The sequence below is a fragment of the Rhinoderma darwinii genome, chromosome 8 (genome assembly GCF_050947455.1).
Source record: "Rhinoderma darwinii isolate aRhiDar2 chromosome 8, aRhiDar2.hap1, whole genome shotgun sequence".
Taxonomy (NCBI): Eukaryota; Metazoa; Chordata; class Amphibia; order Anura; family Rhinodermatidae; genus Rhinoderma; species Rhinoderma darwinii.
The window spans coordinates 84,182,237-84,203,498 of NC_134694.1; the positions used below are offsets into that span (position 1 = coordinate 84,182,237).

General features: G+C 43.2%; 1 protein-coding gene across 1 annotated transcript; it reads right to left on the minus strand.

Annotated features, from left to right (window-relative positions):
• Positions 1-1,353: 1,353 nt before the first annotated feature.
• UBE2A (ubiquitin conjugating enzyme E2 A) lies at positions 1,354-20,192 on the minus strand. Its single transcript, XM_075835856.1, has 6 exons — positions 19,935-20,192; positions 19,691-19,771; positions 9,315-9,340; positions 3,950-4,039; positions 2,728-2,816; positions 1,354-2,633 (listed from the first exon to the last, which is right to left on the minus strand). Exons 1-6 carry the CDS (start codon positions 19,976-19,978, stop codon positions 2,505-2,507), a joined length of 459 nt encoding a protein of 152 aa, XP_075691971.1. The 5' UTR covers positions 19,979-20,192; the 3' UTR covers positions 1,354-2,504.
• Positions 20,193-21,262: the final 1,070 nt, after the last annotated feature.

The window sequence follows — 21,262 nt, forward strand, 5'->3', positions numbered from 1 at the left end:
AGTTCATCTAGGCTTCCTAGATGTCTCACACTAAAACAACGACGGAAACAGTTCAGTAACTAACCCGCATAACCAGAATACTTACTGGGTTGGGAAACACGCTAGGCTCCAACACACCAGGTTTGGCAGCAGATCTCAGAATCAGACATGGTACCGGCAAGATAGGAATGATACAACAGTCAGTTCAGGGAGACCCGGAGCCGGCAGTTTTTTCACCTCAGCTTTACCCGAAGGCGCAGGAGAGGTGAACAGATTCCCAAATTCAGGAGGAGATGGGAGCAGTGTTTGCGGGGAGGTGAGGCTCGACTACTCACCGCCTGTTGATTTATTTTTGATGTAAGCTAACCGACCGACACCAGCCCAGCCGTCAGCAACCTCTTGATGCCCAATAGGGACAGGAAAAAACACTTAGGAGGGAGGCGGGAAGGGTCTATTTAACCTAGTGTTGTTTCCTGTCCCAATTAGAGGCAGAGCCCTATCCTCCGGTGGTGCTGTCATGGAGGGTAAGTGAGAAAAGAGTCATGAGAGTTCATGACATGGCTTTAAATGGATAGCATTATAATCTATGGGTGACGGATGCCACTCTTAGGGTATGTGCACACACACTAATTACGTCCGTAATTTACGGACGTATTTCGGCCGCAAGTACCGGACCGAACACACTGCAGGGAGCCGGGCTCCTAGCATCATACTTATGTACGATGCTAGGAGTCCCTGCCTCGCTGCAGGACAACTGTCACGTACTGAAAACATGATTACAGTACGGGACAGTTGTCCGGCAGCGAGGCAGGGACTCCTAGCGTCGTACATAACTATGATGCTAGGAGCCCGGCTCCCTGCACTGAGTTCGGTCCGGAACTTGCGGCCGAAATACGTCCGTAAATTACGGACGTAATTAGTGTGTGTGCACATACCCTTAGGCACTCATCACAGCCTCCAATTAAACATTGACGAATATGTTAGACAGGGGCTGTGACCGATTCATAAAAATGGCATCCGTCACCAATCAATTATAATGGTGTTTGTTTAATGCATATGTCATGAACTCTCATGACACATACATTAAACGGATACGATTATAGTCCATGGGTGATGGATGCCACTGTTAGACATCAAGTCAAAGGCCCCGTTTAACACTTACACCAGGAGCTTCTCCCGGCATATATATCAAATGGGTACCATTAAACAGTGTGAAAAGCGCCTACACTGTGCATGAAAATGACAAACCACCCAAATGACATATTGGTATAAACAGGTAACAACGCGCCAACGATCTGCCACTTCCTGGTAACCGCTCAAATACAACAACATGGAAGATCCCATTTCTAGGAGGAGGAGTATAGGAAACACAGGTAGGTTACCATTTTTTTTTTATTTACAAGTTTAGGATGTACAGTTTTACATGGGTTACTTGCGTAAAGTGAAAACGCATCAGAATTGCTATTTTAGTAGAACTAAGCAAACTTATTAATTACGATTAGAAAACAAAATTGAGGAACTGAAATCCCATTTTATGGAATCTAAATATTCTCATCACACTCCAAACCATCTGTGAATCTTGAGGCTCTATTATGTTTTAGGGCTCCCACACACGAGCATCGTCTACTAACACTAAGGAAAGTAGACCCTACATTTCAACATTAAGATATTGCTCACAAATTTCTCCACTTTGCATGGACTGATACTTCTCCACGTTGGGAAAACTTAGCAATGTTATAACTGGAAACATTACATGCAAAAACACATTGGAGATTAACTCACTAGTATAAGAGAAGGAGCAGTTGTCCAATCAGATTCCAGATCTCATTATTCAGGTTCTATGTACTAGTGTGATAAATCTCCTCCATTAAGATCAACGTCCATGCCCTTTTGTAGGAGAGCCACAAGACAGCAACTCCCCAGACACTACAAAAGAATGGAAGTTTTTGCAGAAGTAGGGGGAAAAAAAATAATAATTCACTAATTGGAAGAGTAAGAACAAACAAGCCTGTCGTTCTGATATTGAAAGCGGACGAAATAGAGGAACAACCCGGAATTAAATTAAGAACAATGTTTTACCCAACCTGCAAACCAGGAAGTAAAGAAGGTCATTTAAAATATAAAGCAAGATAAAACCGAAAGTAAAAAAAGACTGAGCGTGCACACGAGCAGTGTCACTAGCCCAATGTCCTTGTCTGTAGTCAGACATCAGTCCATATTCAGCAGAGACAGACGGTGGTTGATGCTCTTGTAAAAGCTACAACAGTGAATGACTGGATCAGAAAAGAGAAGAGTAACCTTTTGCAAGTAACCCATGGTACATTTGTTTTCAACACGAATGCTCTCAGGTGTCCGAGGGGAGGGAGAAAAGCATCAGCTGGGGCTAAGGAAGTCAGTGACAGCACAACAGCCATTTTGCAGTTGATGTAAATGTAAAGATTCTAGCAAGAGGAAGATCACTCAAACACTTCATATATATATATATTATTCCTCCTGATCAGAGTGTTCATATACATGGGCCAGTGTCAACAGTCGCGCCAACTCTGTTCCACTATTGCGGAAACCCTTTTTTCATATTCGCGCTTGTTTTCTTGGTACAGCTGAGCTGCCTGGCTGTTTGCCGGACTGTTTGGATTTGGCTCATCCAGCAGGGACTACAAAGGGACGAGATAGAAAAAAAGCAAAATGTCACATTTTGTGCCACAGCATCAGCATACAAGGTATGCCATCTATAGCAACTGCACCTACCTGTATAGAGGTTAAAATTGAGGATACATCATATGTTGGACTCCAACGATTCTGAAGAATGTCCAAACATATACTGCCGTCAGCATATACTGAGGGGAAAAAGTAGACGCGTACATTTGTAAGTTATGCAGTTATATCTTGTACACAAAGTTTTGTTTTTTTCTAGCAAATTCTAAGCCTGTAACTATGAGGGTATGTGCACACGGTAGCAGGCTTTTACGTCTGAAAAGACACTGTTTTCAGGAGAAAACAGCTGCCTCGTTTCAGACGTAAATGCTCCTCCTCTCATTTTGCGAGGCTTCTCTGACAGCCGTAAATTTTGAGCTGTGCTTCATTGAGTTCAATGAAGAACGGCTCAAATTACGTCTGAAAGAATTGACCTGCATATAATGTATATAAGTGTCCTGCACTTCTTTGACGAGGCTGTATTTTTACGCGTCGTCGTTTGACAGCTGTCAAACGACCGCGACACGTAAATGACAGGTTGTCTGCACAGTACGTCGGAAAAAGCATTCAAATGAATGGGCAGATGTTTGCCGACGTATTGTAGCCCTATTTTCAGATGTAAAACGAGGCATAATACGCCTCGTTTACATCTGAAAATAGGTAGTGTGAACCCAGCCTGAATGTAGAAATGAATCAGGAAGGAAAATTTAAATATAATATTGTCCTGTTAAAGTAGCAACAAATTCAACAACTGCCCCATATAATCTAATTCCTCACATTACCAAATCATGGTGCCCTATTTAAAACTAGTGATCAGTGACTTTTTTTGCACATTTTGGAAAAGGGATTTTCTAAAATCCTATCTAATAAAATAGCATATCGGCCCCTGCGGTCATAAAATCAGCAGAGGGAGAACGCCGCGTATGAGTGTATTTATATAAAGTTGAAATTGTACGTGTTCATTGTTTGCGGTGGAGACAGCTTTGTCCCTCCACCACTGATGGTACTAAAAGGACATGTCCTTGTTTTACCCACCAGTATATAATTTAGCATATAATTAAATCATGGTCGGCCAGCCCCACAGGCATTATTTATTGTAGGATGTGCCAACAAACTCACAACTAATGTCTATGGGCAGATTATAGTATATCGGTTATAGCATATGGCAGTGGTCAATATCACATACTCCCACCACTTGGCGAGCTAGGCAGCGCATAGAGACGTTGTCAGTTACAAAATGTATAAAGGGGAAAATAACCACCTAGCGGTGACTCACCATTCGGATGAAACATTTTTGATACAAATCGAACTGTAGGTGGTTTATTTGGATATTCTTCTGTGAATTCTATTGTGAGTTTAAATGTTCCTACAAAAGAACAAAAAGAAGAAAATTTAAACATTTTGCTTCAAAGAGGAAAAAAACAATTTTTACACACACACACACACACACACACACACACACACACACGCACACGCGCACAGGCGTTCCTGCAAGACCTGTTTGCCCCCGCTTGCTTCATTCTAGCAGGAGCCATCTGATGTAGACTATAGGCAACGTCGTAATGCAACGAAACCACTTATTTGCCTTGTCTGTATACGCAGCCAGTACTTTGGGTTGGAGTGTGCCCTTCGTGAATTGCTGCTGACACATTCACTATGGATTATGCACACACATCAGGCCACAATGGACATTTGTGTTCCATTTTTTACTGCAGCAGTCACATGTAATGTTACAAAATACAAGTTTATGGAGAATGCAACACCAACATCCCCATGTGCTTATACAGCAGCTTGAGAGCATAATGCATTTACGCCCAAAGTGCTGTAGACTTGGAGCTTCTTTCTGCTGACTTCACTGTTCACTCAGTAAAGTATTGTACAGAGCTGTGTGAACAATGTCTGAAGAGAATTTCCACTTAAAATATAAATGTGATAGAACAGTTCTTCGTCGCACCACTATTGCGCCTGTTCACCCACGTGTAAATGAAGCCTACATGAATGATACTGTACAGCAAAATTAACCCCTCCGAGGATAGTACTGGGCCTGGAAGAGATGGGAGAACTGCCCATCTGTATGTAAAGGGATTGCAATTTGGGTTACACTTCAACCTTGAAAAAAAAAAATGGTCTACTTAAAAATCAACCTCAAAGAGGACAAGAGAAAAGATATTCAGAGGATTCTGCCCCTATATAAAACACACTGCAGCCAGACATTCAATACTCAGTAAGAATCTGATATTAGAATAAATAGGAACATTACTGCAAGGCTGCCGTGTGAAGAGCTTTAAGCAATTCTTAGTCTAAAAATACATTGGGCTAAACCAGGGGTCTCAAACTAAGTGGGCCACATATAGAAAAAAATGGGAAGTTGACGGGCCGCATTACTTTCAAATTTGATACAATACAAAATTATTGTTAATCAATTCGTTATTTGAACTACTATAACACTATATTACTATAATAATACCACTAGGTTTAAAATTTGAGATATTTCTCCACGTGCTTATTTCAACAATCCAGTTTTCCAGTTTAAGTGTCGCCAAATGCAGTCCGGCGGCTCAGTTAGCAGTGTTTGGCAGATACACGTCAAGATTGGGCAGCCACTTTTTAGATAGTGCCATCGTGCCCTCTGTAGATAATGCAACACACCCCTAGATAATGCCAGTGCCCTCCGCAGATGCTGCCACAGTGCCCTCCGCAGATGCTGCCACACACACCCCAAGTAGATAGCTCCATTGGGGCTCCCTCTAGGAGTGGAATCCCCAGCCAGAGCGTTGCCGATGCTTTGGATAGGGATTCCTCTACTGTTGGAGCCCCTGACGTCACTGTCCATACACAGTGACGTCAGGGGATTCTCCTGGATCGGAATAATATATCAGGGGCAACCCCAAAAAAGGAGTCCCGGAGCAGAGCACTAGTATAGGCTCTGCGCCGGAACTCTGGGGAAGCCATTAACATCAGTGTCCATATATGGACAGTGATGTCAGGTGCTTGCCCAGAGCTGGAGTCCCGGAGCAGTGCCGCTTCTAGCACTCTGCCTGGGATTCCAGCTCTGCTCCTGACATCACTGTCCATATATGAGCTGGAGTCCTAGGCAGAGCGCTAGTAGGCTCTTCCTGGGACTCCAGCTGTGCTCCCGACATCACTGGGACTACTGCTCTGGGGAAGCCGCTTACATCAGTGTCGATGTATGGACAGCAATGTCAGAGGCTTCCCCAGAGTCCCAGAGCAGAGACTATACTAGCACTCTGCCCGGGACTCCAGCTATGGGGAAGCCCCAGACATTGCTGTCCATATGTAGACAGCGATGTCAGAAGATTCCACAGAATCCCGGAGCAGAGTATACTAGCGCTCTGCCCGGAGCTCCGCTCTGGGGAAGACCCTGACAAACTGTCCTTATATTGACACCGATGTGAGGGAATTCCAGAGTCCCGGAGCAGAGCCTGTACTAGCGCTCTGCCCGAGACTCCGCTCTGGGGAAGCCCCAGACATAGTGTGTCCAAACACGGACACAGATGTCTCCACAGAGTCCCGGAGCAGAGCCGATACTAGCGCTCTGCTCGAGACTCCGCTCTGGGGGAAGACCCTGAAACACTGTCCATATATCGACAGCGATGTCAGGGAATTCCAGAGTCTCGGAGCAGAGCCGATACTAGCGCTCTGCACGGTACGCCGGCTCTGGAGAAGCCCCAGACATCGCTGTTCATATGTGGACAGCGATGTCAGGGAATTCCAGAGTCTTTGAGTAGGGCCGATACTAGCGGCTCTGTGTCCCGCGGGCCGTAGATGACAGCCCCAGGGGCCGCATGCTTGAGACCCCTGGGCTAAACTGACCTGCTATTCTCAGGTATCTATTATATGAAAACCTTATGGCCATAGACCGCAGCAGACAGGTCAAAAATTAACTGAAGGCACAAACGTCTGAAACATTATCTGTTAAAGCCATTCATTCTGTGCCTACACAGTAAAGATTGTCAGCTTGTAACTGTTTAATGTACAATTGTCCACTACAACAATGAATTACATGGCACAGAACTATTTGTACACGTTACCTAACCAGTTCCTGTAATTGCCAGAACAAATATCCAACATGCTGCAGTGTGTTTCACGTTTAGTATTGACACTTCACATTCATGGAACTTTTCACTATTCATTATACAACCTCCCTGGAGTAACTGCGCAATAAAAAGTAGTCACCCAGAATCACCATACCCTGAACACTTAGGCCGGGTCAGCAGAATCCAGGGCAATTTTGTTGCGGATTTACTGTTATATAATAAAGGGGTGAAATCCAAGGCGATAATCCAAGATGGAATAAACATGTTGCAGTTTTGAAAATCCACAGCATGCTGTTTTTTCCGCTACATGTAAATATGGCGCTCAAAACCCCATCTACATGCATGTGCTGCGGATTTTCAGTGTGGAATCTTCACTAACATTTGCAGGGTATTAACTCACCCATAAGAACAGCCTCCTGCATAAACAAAATGTACAGCATAGGCTCATGAGATCACTTCTTTCATTTTCGCACGTACTCTGGAACAATTAAAACCAGAATCTAATGGATCGCTGTGAGTAACTGCCCTACTTTTTATGTACTCATTCTTTTACTTGAGCGCTTTCGGATCAGTGACTTCTAATGTCAGACAGCAATCAAAGAGGCGATCTGATAACAGACGTTGATGGCATGTCTAGCACAGAGGTCCACAAACTTTTAGGCAACATTCCACATTGAACTAGTTAAATGGTTCAGTTTGAAACTTGACACACTGGTATTACACCATCCAAACTGGCACTTTTCTGGGGATATGATCTCTCTAATATAGTAGCAAACACATATGGTTATAACTCAGAGCACCTACGTTGAGCCACACTGAGGGTATGTTCACACAAGGTGGATATGATGCGTAAAAGCACACACCGTATCCACCCTGGTCACCGCAGGGAATTCTGGCCGAAACTAAATCCATTGGAGAAAATCCGCAATATTTACGCTACGTGCGAACCCGGCCTGAGGAGTCGCGAGACACAATGAACGGCCATTATAGTCCATGGCCATCCATGCATCTTTCCAAAAAAAGCTAACTTGACAGAAGACGAACTAGCACGGTGCATTTCTAGTGCTGCTGCCACAGCGTTCTAGCAATTGTCAGGGGTCACAGCGGTCAAACATGCCATCAATGTCTGATGAGACAACCTCTAAGTGCTCTCGCTCTGTGTTGTATCAAAGATTACTAAATTATGGATTTCCCTGAGCAACGGATTGCTGTAGCCATAGAACCAGCTTGTCAAATAAATGTGTGGCACTGTAATGTGGAGCATAGAATACATAAGAGGGATGAACTTTAACTTGGTTATAACCCATCTAAAATGCAGAGACCCCTAAGTGAAACTTTTATTGATACATTGCCATTCATGTTTTTTACATTAAATAGGATCTGTCACTAGTTTAATTCCCCATCTCCTCACTAATCTAATAGGCGCTATGATGCTGATAACTAGTGATTTTTATTCTACCAAAAAATACTTGCAAAGTTATGAGCATTTTTCTAAATATGCTAATTTGGCTATACTCTTTCACTCTGGGCAGAGTAATGTTTTCTGTAGGACGCTGTCCAATAGTCATACAGCTTCTCCCCCTTCACTAACCAGCAACACAGTGTGATCTTAAAGTATATAGCTTCTATTCCCAACTGGTTTCATCTGGTGATACCTCCGGTTGTCTCACAGCTAGAATCTCATCTGTCATATGCCACCAGACCCACTGTTCTAGGTGGTCCACAGCCGGAGATACAGCTGTTTGAAGTGACCCACCCTCCAGCCTCAGTCTCTCACACTGTGTGAAGCAGCTTCATGCTGATAGGACAGCGTCAGAGGCTGTGAGGCGGCTCCACCTCAAGAGAATCGCTGCGGTTACCTCCCACTTGTCTAGTATAGCCTCATTTGCATATTTAGAAAAAAATGCTCATAACTTTTAAGATACTATGTGGGACACTATCATAATCAGTGTGACCGTGCCTATTAGATTAGCTTGGAAATAGGGCATTACTAAACTAGTGAGAGCCTCTTTAAACCTCTGACATTTCTTTTGTAGTAAATTATATTACCCATAATATAACTATTCTGGAGCATCTTTTCTTAGAACTCTACTGTGCTATGCCTCCTAGACATTTATGAATAAATTGACGACAGGTTGTTACCAGTTGGAGGAGGGGGGGGGGTCCCTACTCTGATAGCACTGATTGGACATAGTCATACTGTAGGGAAACAGTCCTTTGACAAAAAGGAATGGTAACACCCAGTGGTCAATTTTCATACATTTCTAGGAGGAACAACAGAGGAACAGCACAATACAGAGTTCTAAGAAAAACGTTCCAGAATTGTTATTTCATGGGGAAAACAAGTATTAACTAAAATAGACATGTCAGGAGAGGTAACGTGTTGACCATAGCAGGACAGCACTGTCTACAGGCCCCTCAACTGCTTCATCCACAAACACCGTACGTCCCGTGCAGTAAAAAACAAAACTGTTATATGCCATGTTAAACTACATGCAGATACTGAATACAGGCTTGTGTAACAAATATAGGGCTATACAAATTTACAATAAAGATTTAACAAGGGGGGCTTTATTCACTCACCATCTTCAAATGGCGTTCCTTCTGGTCTGTAAGAAAAAAAAAACAAATCAAGATTTTAGAAAGAGAAATGTAGCTAGAGCTCCAAAATAATCCCCTTGCCATCTATTAGGACCCTATATAAGTATAACTTTGAGGAATGGGCGATCAATGAAAGTTTCTACCAAATACTGAACCATCAATAATGGGTGTAATTTTCTTTAAAAAGTACTGCAGTCCTTCTAACCCCCCTTATGCAACGATGACTAAAACTGTTTTTTGTAGGCAAAGTATGTAGCTTGATGGCTAAGGCTGTATTCACACATTGCAGATATATGAACCCAACCTAAAAGCTAGGTTCACACGAGCCTATGAAATGGTGTGAACCGGATAAGGAAATATAATTGCCATTAGACAGCCAAAAGCATTCTGTTCAGTGCATGGACAGCTGCACATTGCATAGATAAGGAGAAGTAGGGGGTGGGGCAGGAACGGACAACTAATAGACATTTCACCCTCCCCACATGACCGTCACTTGTTACTGCAGATCTGAAGGAACAAGCAGAGATTTTAAGGATTTTTCACTTTTTAAAAACGTAAGCTGGACCTTTGTTCAGTAAGAGATTCCCCAATAACATTCAGTGTGGCTCGGCATTGTATGTGAGGTCTCCGCTCAATGTGTTCTAGGATAGCAGGACAGGAGCAGAGGCCCTAATGAATATTTATTAGAATCAGTTTGAGGGCTTGTTCACATCTGCGCTATATTGTCCAGCAAAACATCTGACACCCAACGGAACCCATTAAAGTCAATGGAACGAAACCCAGCAGCTCCAGTTGTGAACAGCATCACAAATAGATCAATTCTGAATGCGCAGTCACAAAAAAAAAAAGTTACAGCGGTATAACCTACCCTGATCGGTTCTAATGACAAGAACTAGCCACGTTATCATAATGTTGCACTTCATATTACATATTTAAAGCAGCAGCAATATCTTTTAGTGTCCCAGAACTAGGTTTAAAAAATATAAAAATGGCTTGCTTTATATTGTCGACTTTTAGAACTTTCACATTTTATAATTATTTTTCCTGGAAAACTCGAGCCAAGCAAGGATAATAAAGATCCGAGTTTCAGGCCGCTAATTATTTGGGAGACCCTTTAATAGGTGATCTGCTTAGCAGTGCTTGAATACGTTCAGACTGTTGCCTAGAGACAAGCACCACAGAAAACATTCCCAGCACAGTCACCTACTACAGCTGCGTGTAATAATGATGTACTACAAGGCTACAGGCACATGTAGAATAAGATGCGGAAAATCCACAGGTAAAATCCATTACAACCGGGCTGTATGCTACGAATACGCTGCGTAAAAACTATCCGGTCTCCCTGGATGACGCTACAGCCCATGTGACTGAAACAGCCTGTGATTGACTGCAGCAGACACATGGAATGAAACGTCATCCCAGGAGGCCAGACTGCAGAAGAAGCAGGGAGTTTTGGGTAAGTAGGAGTTTGTTGTGACTTTTGCAGAAGAAAAAAACAGTTTGCTTTTTTGTCACGGGTTTTGCATCCCCATTGAATTCAATGGGGAAAACCTGCAACAAAAAAAAAACTGCATAAATTGTGCAAGGGTTCTGTCGTTTTGACGGAATCAATAGCCTAGTCGACTTGTAGATTTCACCCCCACCCCCCCCCCCCCCTTATGGATCACACCGCTGTAGCTCCCACTAGGAGCTGAATCCGTGGCCTAAGCGTCGGCAACCTCTGGCCTGGGATTCAGCTCCTAGTGGCAGTTACAGCAGCGCGATCTACAAGGGAGGAGTGCTGCGATTTACAAGGGGTGGTGGTGCGCTCTACATGTGGGGGTGCTATCTACAAGGGAGGGGGAGATAGCACGATTTACATGGTGGGGTACAAACCACGTGGGGGTGCTATCTGCAAGGGGGTATGGCACTGTCACTACATGTGGGCACTATCTACCCTGACAAATGAAATCCATCCTCTTTTATTTTTGTTTAAACGGCTATGAAAGACAAACTGGAAATGTATGAGAATTTGGGGAGACATGCAAAATGGACATAAAATCCTGACCATTGATCAGTTTTTAATGGCAATTTTTTTTTTCACGTGCGAGTGCAGCCTAAGTGACTGATGCCGGGAGTCCCATTCACATGTACTGTGGTCGGGCCGCGAAATCCGGCTGAGAGACAGGCCATTTTTCACGGCCCAATCACGGTCACGTGAATCCGGCAGTGTCGGAGACTGGCTGAGTTGGTGACGGGCAGAGGGGGATGTTAGTTGATTATAGATTGTTAACCTGTTCCCTGCCGGGGAACACAGAAGTTATAATCAATTAGATAGACATTTTTCCAATTGTATTTATGACAAAATTTGCAGAGGTTAAAAGTTGTGACGTTATGTACAATTATTATAGCAATATATGTTAAAAAGTTATTTATATAAAGAAAATTATTAAATTATCTCTTGGTATTACTGTTAAATAAACAGAAAAAAAAAAAAGGAGAAACAAATAGAGATTCAAATCAAAATACCACCCACAATGCTGAAAAAAAATCTACATTTTATTTTTTCCAAAATCGCCCGGCCCTAGAACAAAGCCTAACAAAGTTGCAAAAGCATTGGCATTATTACACTGTTAAACCCCAAAATGTCAGCAAGTGTCCTAGCTTGTCAGATACATAAAATGCTAGAACTATTGAGTATCCGATTACAAGAGGTGCTGGAAATACTAATGTAACATCTTCAAATTTGGTCAACTACATGTGTAACCGACTACTAGCTGACCCCCAGCAGTGACGATCGGCAAGCGAAAATCTAACTTGAGAAGTCATAATGTAGCATCTGTGGAGACTGACAAAGTGCGCTCGGAAATTCTTCAGACCTTTCACATTTTATGTTGAGGCCTTGCGCTAAAATAAAAAATCACGTTTTTCCCCATCGTTATGCACGCCATAGTGACAAAGTGAAAACAGAATTTTATCAATTTTTGTAAATTAAAAACTCAAATATCACATGGACATAAGTATTCGGACCCTTTGCTAGGACACTTGAAATTTAGCTCTGGGGCCTCCCATTGCTCTAGATCTTTGAAATGTATCTACACCTTGATTGGAGTGCACCTGTGGTAAATTAATTTGACATGATTTGGAAAGACTCACCCTGTCTATATAAGGTCTCACAGCTGACAATGTATATCAGAGCAAAAACCAAGCCATGAGGAGGAAAGAACTGCCTGTAGAGCTCCAACAGGATTGTGTTGTCTGCTGCATAAAGTTCCCAAGAGCACAGTGGCACCGATAATTCTTAAATGGATGACGTTTGGAACAACCAGGACACTCCCTAGAGCCGGCCACCGCGCCAAACTAAGTAATCGGGTGGGAAAAGGGCCTTGGAAAGAGGTGACCAAGAACCCAATGGTCACGCTGGCTGCGCGCCAAAGATCCTTGTGTGCACATGGGAGAAACTTCCAGAAGGTCAACCATCACTGCAGCACTCCCACCAATCTGAGCTTTATAGCAGAGTGGCCAGAAAGTAATCTGCCTGGAGTTTGCAAAAAAGCACCTAAAGGACGGACTGTGGGAAACAAGATTGTGGTCGGATGAAACCAAGATTAAACTTTCTGGCCTTAAAGAGACTCTGTCACCAGTTTATAAGTGCCCTACCGCCTACATAACGTGATCGGCGCTGTAATGTAGACAAGTGGTTTTTAGTTTGAAAAACTGTCATTTTTTAGCAAGCTATGAACAATTTTAGATTTATGCTAATTAGCTCTTATTGACCAACTGGGCGTTTTTTTTTTTTTACCAAGTGGGCTTTGTAAAGAGAAGTGTATGACGCTGACCAATCAGCGTCATACACTTCTCTTCATTCATGCCCAGCTTGTTTCACTGCAGAGCATGATCTCGCGAGATCACGCGGTGATGGGACTTCCTCCCACAGATTCTTCATCGGAGCCATGGAAGACGGAACAGAAAAATCGCCTCCAGCCACTGCAGATTCGGATAAACGTCCTGGCACAGCTGGAGACGATGTCTGTTGACTCTGCCATCACTCCGGTGAAGAACCTGTGGGAAGTCATCCTGATCTCGCAAGATCACGCTGTGCAGGGAAACATGCTGGGCTGGAATGAAGAGAAGTGTATGACGCTGATTGATCAGCATCATACACACCTCTTTACAACGCCCACTTGGTAAAAAGTTTAAAAAAAAAAAACGAAAAAAAAAAAAAAACACCCAGTTTGTCATTAACTAATTAGCATAAATCTAAATGTGTTCATAACGTGCTAAAAAATTATCGTTTTTTTAAGATAAAAAACACTTATCTACATTACAGCACCTATCAGATTAGGTAGGAGATAGGGCACTTATAAACTGGTGACAGAGCCTCTTTAATTCTAAGTGGCATGTCTGGAGGAAACCAGGCACTGCTCATAACCTGCCCAATACCATCCCTACAATGAAGCATAATGGTGTGAGCATCATGCTGTGGGGGTGTTTTTCAGCGGCTGGGACAGGGAGACTGGTCAGGGTTGAGGGAAAGATGAATGTAGCAAAATACAGAGATATTTTTCATGAAAACCTGATCCAGAGTGCTATGGACCTCAGACTGGGCCGAAGGTTCACCCTCCAACAAGACAATGATCCTAAGCTCACAGCCAAGACAACACAGGAGAGGCTTAGGGACAACTCTGAATGTCCTTGAGTGGCCCAGCCAGGGCCCTGACTTGAACCCAAACAAACATCCCTGAAAATGGCTGTTCACAGAAGGTCCCCATCCAACCTGACAGAACATGAGGTTCTACAGAAAAGAATGGCAGAAAATCCCCAAGTCCAGCTGTGCAAACGTTGTGGCATCATACCCAAGGAGACTGGAGGCTGTTATCGATGCCAAAGGTGCTTCAAATAAGTCCTGAGTAAAGGGTCTGAACACTTATGTAACAATATTTTCATTTTTCCTTTTCAATAAATTAGCAAAGATTACTAACATTCTGTTTTCATTTCGTCATTATGGGGTATTGAGTGCAGAATGATGAGGAAAACAAAATGTGAAAAACTTCAACGGGTCTGAAGACTTTCCGAATGCATTTAAAATCCCCACCGACTACAGAAACGTGCACATTACAGATGCATTGAAGAAATTCTAGAAGAACATGAGAACACTACTTTATAATACACAACAGCATTCGTTTGCACTCTATTCACACTAAAATTGTGTGAGTGCCGCAACCATAACGCTTCTCTATAAGAAACAAGGATAGGAGCCAAAAAAAATAAAAAATTCTTACCACGTTGGTCTTTTGTGACTGCAAAGACTTAAACACAAAATTATGTGACTTATTTTCTTAAGCTATGTTCACAAAACGTTATGTAGCCATAGGCCACTGTTCACCTGATGGAGGCAATAAGCGTGTCCATTTGGCCTCCGCCAGCATACTATACACTGTATATATAAGTGCAACAGGCTGCGCTTTCCTACGCAGTAGGCGACTGCAAAAAAACATACTGCGCAGCATACCTTTGACATTGAGGCCAATATATGCCATTATATGGCTATACTGTGGCCCGCATCAGTCTTACAGCAGAGGTATACGTCAGAGAATACTACCGGCAAATTGCTCTAATTTGAACAAAGCTTAACTTACTCTGATCATCCTGAATTTCATGCGTATTTTCTCTCATGTACACACATTCTGGAGCAGTTGACACAGAATACAGAATTCAGCAGCATCCTCAGTCCTTAAACTATGAGGCCGCCCCCCCCCCCCCCCAATTGTTAGTGAGGCGTAGCACAGTAGGCAGTTTTGGAAGTGGAGATTTTATGCTTCACAGCCTTCAGCAATCTCTGATTTAGTAACAGAATTTACTCCTTTCGTGCTCATTTTTATTCTGAAAACAGGAGACAAATTGAGACATTTTGCACAAACTGCAACCAATAGGGAGGCCCAGGCATTACTATGTTGTGGCTAGTGGGGCCCCAGTAGAAAAAGTTTGAGGAGTCTGGCTGTACTTGCTGGCTGGTCATGTCAGTGTTAGGGAGGATTTACACGAGCTTGTGCGTTTTTGCGCGCGCAAGAGGTACTATTTGACAGCTCCGTGTGTCATGATCATATGGTGTGCGGCTGCGTGCTTTTCGCGCAGCCGCCATCATTATGACACTGTATGTTTGTAAACAGATTGCCTGTTGCGCGAATCACGCACGTCCCACGGAGGTGCCTCCGTGTGGCATGCGTGATTTTCACGCACCCATTGACTTCAATGGGTGCGTGATGCGCGAGAAACGCAGAAATATAGAACCTGTTGTGAGTTTTACGCAGCGGACTCGCGCTGCGCAAAAATCACTGACAGTCTGCACTGCCCCATAGACTAACATAGGCCCCTGCCAGGCGCTTTAAAAGCACGCGCGTTGCACGGACCTATTACACGTTCGTGTAAATCCTCCCTTACGGATCCATGTATGACCCTAAAATTTGATCCAGTCATGGGAAAGCAAAAAAAAAAAAACAAAAACAAACAAACATTGGAAAACATTCAGCAGTCTCCTGACCAAATTCCATTTTTGGATAAACACTTGAAGCCATAATACGACCCTGTAAATAAGGCCTAAAGGACCTTTTACACTGGGCGATTATCGTGCAGGCGAGCGTTCATATAACACTCGTTCCCGATAATTGCCCTGTGTAAACAAGCAAACTGGGAGCTCGATCATCTGCTGGTCGTATCGGTTTCAAAAACTAAAACATTATCGCTGTCGGCAGCACATCTCCCGGTTTAAAAAGGGAGATGCGCTGCCGACATGATAATAATGGATGGGAACAAACGATCGGAGCTCCATGTTACAGGAGCAAACGAGTGCTGATCAACGATGTCTCGATTCACGCTCGCTGAACCGGCCTATGTAAAAGGCCCTTATGTCTTGTTCACACCCAAGTAAAATTTCTCAAGCACAACAGGAAACAAATAAGAATATATAAGCGGACATTGTTCATAACTCAAAACTACAGCTCTTTTAAAAAGGGATTTAGACTAAAGTACAAAGTGTGACACATACCATTGCACAAGGCACAATGAATAACAGATGACCATATAAATAAGAACTTACTTTTTTCTTAGTCATAAATTCCAACAATATGGGGAATTATAATAGTTGTGAATATATGCGAGTAGGGATAGTATTGGTTTTAGTAGATGTAAACAAATTCATAATAGGTACGATGGGTACAGCTTCATTAGCAGGAATCTGACAATGGTGCGTAGTTTGTTTGCAGCAGTTTCTTCCTTTTTATGACAGATCATAAATCAAGGAACGGTAAGACATGTATGTAAATTTAAAGAGACCATAGACTTTCAGCAACTTCTTAGGCTATGTTCACACAGAGTTTTTTGAAGGCGGAATTTCTGCCTCAAACTTCTATCTTTCCTCTCCCTGCACGCCGATTTTCGCAGCGTTTTTCGCCGCGGGCATAAAACGCCTCGAAATACGCTTTCTCTGCCTCCCATTGAAGTCAATGGGAGGTCAGAGGCGTAAACGCCCGAAGATAGGGCATTTCGCCTCTTTTTCCCGCGAGGTGGTTTTACTGCTCGCTGGGAAAAAGACGCCTCCGCCTCCCATCGAAATCAATGGGAGGAATTTTCGGGCCGTTTTTGACGAGTTTTTTGACACGGTTTCCGTGTCAAAAAACTTGTCAGAAAACTCTGTGTGAACATAGCCTTACTCAGTTTTTTGCAGGAGGAAAATTCTGACTCAAAATTCTGTTTGGGATTTTGAGGCAGATTTTGACCTTCCTGCACCTCGTTTGCAGCGAAATACGCTTTCTCTGCCTCCCATTAATGTCAATGGGAGGTCAGAGGCGTAAACACGCGAAGATAGGGCATGTCCCTACTTTCTCCCGCGAGGCGGTTTTACTGCTCGCGGGAGAAAACCGCCTGCCATTAAAGTCAATGGGAGGCATTTTCTGCCGGTTTTTGCGGAGCGGTTTCCGCGCCAAAAAACGTGTCAAAATACTCCGTACGAACAGGGCCTAACACATGGGTCCTTCCTTGGATGCATCCTGCACAGACACGTAAGGGTATGTTCACACACATAACCAGAAACGTTTAAAAATACTGAGTTTTTTACGGCCGTTTTTGGAACCGTTTCTCTATAGAGTCTATGAAAAACAACTCCAAAAATGTCTCAAGAAGTGGGGCAGGGCCTCCAGCCAATACATCTATGATGGCATGTCATCCATCAGGAGCGGAACTACCTCTGGGGCCCAGAGAACCCTGGAGTAGAAATGAATAATTTTAGGGTTCTGGGTCTGAATTTTAGGGACCTGATGGAGTCTGAATGAGTTTAGTTTGGTTCTCCAACAAAAAACAAAACCAAAAGTTCAACAAAGTCTGCGAAACTTTAACAGACATCTTTGCTGATGTGAAGCTCGGAAATTCCCCTGACGGCAGACCAAGGTAAGCAGACCTTTACTAAAACTAGTTGGAGTACCCCTGTTCTAGATGGAATTACCAACAGTTTACTGGCTTTAAAACGCTAAGGCCGCACACCATATAAACACTGCAGAATATCCGGCCGGATTTTCTGCAATGACATGCTGCAGATTGAAATCATGCACTGCAAGTCAATTTCCGCACTTTTCACTTGCGGCTGTAATTCGCTACAGATTTTACACAACAAAATCCATTAGGGAAAAACAACAGCTAATCTGCCCGTGAGCACATACCCTAAATTATACATTTTTGTGTTCATTAAGTTAAAAAAGGATCTGTCACCTCTCCTGACATGGTCTATTTCTGTAAATAATTGTGTAATACTTGTATTCCCCATGAAATAACATGTCAGGAGAGGTAACAGGTACTATTTAAAGGCTAGTGGTGAAGGATAATTTTGGCCATAGAAATTTAGAAGTGCTCTGCTGAAAATGACCTACCATGTACTGTCGACAGACACCACAATTGGCCCAATTACTACGTAAAGCTAAACATAAATTACTTTTCACGGCAGACCATGGCGATTTTGGGGGGCTGACAATCTCGTCTATGTAACAGACAGATCAGAGAGGATTGATTTCAGGCCATCTGATCCTCTTATTCCATCGTAGATAATCTGACAAAGGCTGCTTGTTTCTGCTCTCACAATAAGGCCCTGTTCACACAGTGCAGATTTTCCATGCATTTTTTTTAAGCCAAAACCAGAATTGGAACCAGGAGAGCAGACCTATAAAGCCTTCCTTTATATAGTTAGGTTATGGACCTGGTTTAGACCTAAAAAAAAATACATACAAAATCTGCGGCAAATCTACACTGTGTGAACAAGGCATGGAAAAGCCCAATCTAACACAGACAGACATGTTGATGGTGGAGTCCCAGTCCCATTTCTACAACTAGTTTAAAAGCATTGTCCATTCGCACACGTCACCTAAATAAACTGGACCTGTCAAAATAAATCGTAAAATGAAAAATAAAAAATAATTGTAATAAGCAATGAAACGTCTGCCCCAGCCCTGCGCCGCTGTGGATTCTGGTCCCATTTATGGACTAGGCTTCAGTTATATTGTATACATAGTTTTTTCTTTACTATTTTTTACAGGTCCAACCTGTTAGGGGAATTGGTCTACATTTTTCACAAGCCCTTTAATGGCTATGACCAACTAAAAAAACCTTGTATATGGATATTTAAAAACAGGCAAAACCTAACTAAATGCCGGTCATGTCACGGATTGCCATACGAGTCTGGAGAGTCACCCCGGCTGGTCACCCGGTCAAGGTTTTAATAAGACAGGCAGCAGCCGGAGGGGTCTTGACACGTGTTAATGAGCTATATGGCTGACATACGTCACTGAGCAAGTTCTACCCGTTTCTAAAATGTCATGTACATCAGAGATTTATTTGGAGATTTTAACTTTTTTTTTGTGGATTAACATAATTAAAGGAGCACTCCACCATAAACACACAGAACCTCTTCTAATTTCCATCACAGTGGCTAGTGAACGGGACCGACTGACACAAATGGAAACCAAAAAGATTTCCGTTTCCATCACCATTTGTTTCAATGGTGACGGATCCGCTGCCAGTGGTTTCCGTTTGTCTCAGTTGCGAAAGGGTTCAGTCATTTTCACGGCATCAATATCTTACCCTTGCGCAACGGAGACAAACGGAAACCATTGGCACTGGATCCATCACCATTGAAATCAATGGTGATGGAAACAAACCTTTGGTTTTCAATGATGCCAGTCAGGGTCCCGTTCTAGCGCAAGATGTGAACGAAGCCTAAGTTGTGTATAGTACACAGCTCTGTCCTCGTGACAACCGGGTCTTGGGGGAAGGATTACTGACATGGAGACTATAGTTGGGGTTCTCCGTGAACCAGTGGAGTGGCAGCATAACCTTACCCAAATATAACCGCATTCCAGACCATGATGTTGTTTTCGGAGGGGGCACCACTGACTCCGGCGGGAGGATCCTCTTGCAGCCTGTGAGACATCCAGAAACACAACATGAGCCCCCGGTTACACAAATACACCCCCTCCCCCCCCCAACACCCCATATCCGTGCCTCGCCACGTCCGCCGTCTCCTCAGTTGCTCTGCCAGTTCAGCTCCCACAGGGAGACGCCATTTTATAGTCTCCCACTTACCTTTTAAAATCTCTCATAAGGCGCCGCCTCGCTGGAGTTGACATTTGTCACTGTTTCCGGAAATAAATAAAATAAAGGCGTATAAATAAAGGGAAGGGGAAGTCAACTCGACGTATTCGCTGGGTTTTAGAAGGTCTTCACGCAAAGTATCACGTAAATCAACACCGTGAAACACGACGAAAGCACAGCAAGGCCGGCGGCAGTAGCCTAACCTCTCTTCCGGGAGCTGCCGACCCTGGCGGAGGAATATATGATTGCACAGCGACAGAAAGAAAAACAAGTCCTGCGCTTCGGGAAAAACCATTTTTTACAGGGGTGGTTAATTTTACATTCCCGGCTCCCAAATGTTATGGAAAAGCTTTAGCAGCTGTATATCCACAATGATATATAAGCTCTTACACTTTTACAATAACCTAAACAGGAATGAGATGCCCGTGCTAATTAAACCGATACTCTAATAGACATCGAGAAAATATTATTCCCCGTATTAAACGTTTGGTACGATCCACATAGTGTTGTCATCTAAACAGCTGCTCCACCAACATGACGTCATTCGTTCCCGCCCATCGAGAGAGATTGACGTTTTGTCTCAGTGGAGACATGGACGTGTCTGTGTCTCTTACATATGAATACATTGGGATAAACCTGGCAGCAGTAATACCAGGAATAATGTATACTAGGGATTTTGCCAGAAACATAAATAAAGAGATAACTCAGACATAATTTACCTCATAGTTGTAATAATCTATAATATTTTTTCTGGACTGGTCGTCGTGTAAAATATTGTAAGGATAAAGGGGTTTCTTTTGGAAATGAGTCCGAAATTAAATTTTCAACATTGAATGGTAATAGTACCAAAAATTGAGACAATATTACATAATGGGGTAGATATATGAAAACTAGTTCAAAGGGGTATACCCATCATTCACATTTATGGCATATCTACAGGATAAGTGCGACTGTGCGGGTCCAACCTTTTTGCCGATTCTGTGCGGCTGCTCTTCCCCTAGCTCAATATCTTAGGCCCCATGCACACGACCGTAAAATCACCCGTAATTACGGGCCCATTAATTTCTATGGCCAACGGACACCTTCCCGTATGTCTACAGGAGGGTGTCCGTGCCGTAGAAACCTGCCGAAAAAAATAGGACATGTCATATTTTTTAAATCTACGGACCGTTCTCCTGTAATTTATAATGGGAGCACGGCTCTTAAATAGGTTCGGCTGTCCGTGTTCGGCCGTGCTCCCATTTTTTGCACTGCACCGTTTTCAATGGCGTTTTTGCGGCATTTTATTTTTGGTAGCTAAAACGCAGCGGTTAGGGCCT

Coding starts and splice junctions, on each gene's coding strand:
- UBE2A (XM_075835856.1), bottom strand. CDS start 19,978: ATGTCAACTCCAGCGAGGCGGCGCCTTATGAGAGATTTTAAAAG. Junction 4,040..9,314: donor AGGAACGCCATTTGAAGATG/GTGAGTGAATAA, acceptor GTTCTTTTGTAG/GAACATTTAAACTCACAATA. Junction 2,817..3,949: donor AAAAATGTTTCATCCGAATG/GTGAGTCACCGC, acceptor TTTTCCCCTCAG/TATATGCTGACGGCAGTATA.